Here is a 911-nt window from a genome sequence, read left to right on the forward strand (position 1 = left end):
GAAGCGGGGTGAAAGGTTGAGGACCATGGTCTACATTTTTCAGCATGCTATATTCAAAATTAAATAAAAAAAGTTAAGTAATACAAGAAAAAGCATCCCTTAAGTTAAAGGGGCATCATCACTGGGGGGGGTGGTGGGCACTGCTGTATGGTACCCTAGTTGTCGTTGCCGTGGTTACCGCCAGAAAGCTCCCTGCAGTGGCACCAAACGCCCAGTAGGGGGCGAAGCCTCACAAGATTTTCTACGAGTGTCTCAACCAGCATCACTCAGGTAGTAAAAAAAAAAAGGGGGGGCAGATCCGAGGAGCAGATAGCAGCAAAGAACTGTGCTGCTCACACACACACCGCACACACACACAGAGTCGGGTACTATTGAACGGCTGACTCCGCTGCCTAACTACCCCTCCTCGGCTCTCTCCTGGGGTAAACCATGGTGGCTAAAAACAGAAAGCAGACCGGGAAGAGTGCAGCGACCCAGGCTGACCGCGACAAGAGCCCGCTTGTCAAAAGTAACACCAGGCGACCGGGCAGGGAGGGCAAAGCCTGCAGCAGCTCCCACCCGAACGGGCTCTCGGGCATCGGACACAAGCTCGGGCTGACTCCCTCCGCCGTCGCCAAACTGGGAGTCGCTCTCCTCCTCGGTGAGTTTGTCTTTTTTTTTTTTTTTAGGAGCGTTTAGCCACGTTAGCTCCCTGCGAGCTAACAGGCTGCTAACTGTCTGTGCACACTAGTTAGCATTAGCTGCTCCACTGAAGTGAACGTGTTGTTGCTGCTGTCTGTCTGTGCTCCAAGTGAGTCTGTGCTGCTCCTCTGCTTGTGTGCATTGTCAGTTTTCACACGTGTTGTTTGTTTTTAATCTTGCTATGGTTTAGCAGCCGTGTCTCCCCCCCCCCCCCCCCCCCCCCCCCCCCC

At 53.6% G+C, this 911-nt stretch overlaps 1 protein-coding gene across 1 annotated transcript in view; it reads left to right on the plus strand.

Annotated features, from left to right (window-relative positions):
• Positions 1 to 286: 286 nt before the first annotated feature.
• dpy19l1l (dpy-19-like 1, like (H. sapiens)) overlaps positions 287 to 911 on the plus strand; it is a gene marked incomplete in the record, with an annotated part of 24,755 nt that continues 24,130 nt past the window's right edge. The window contains 1 exon segment of the mRNA XM_035671663.1: positions 287 to 640. Within this exon segment, the coding sequence (XP_035527556.1) occupies positions 430 to 640 (211 nt within the window).

Source organism: Morone saxatilis, unplaced genomic scaffold, assembly GCF_004916995.1.
Source record: "Morone saxatilis isolate NCDOM2014 unplaced genomic scaffold, NCSU_SB_2.0 Contig24, whole genome shotgun sequence".
Lineage (NCBI taxonomy): Eukaryota > Metazoa > Chordata > Actinopteri > Moronidae > Morone > Morone saxatilis.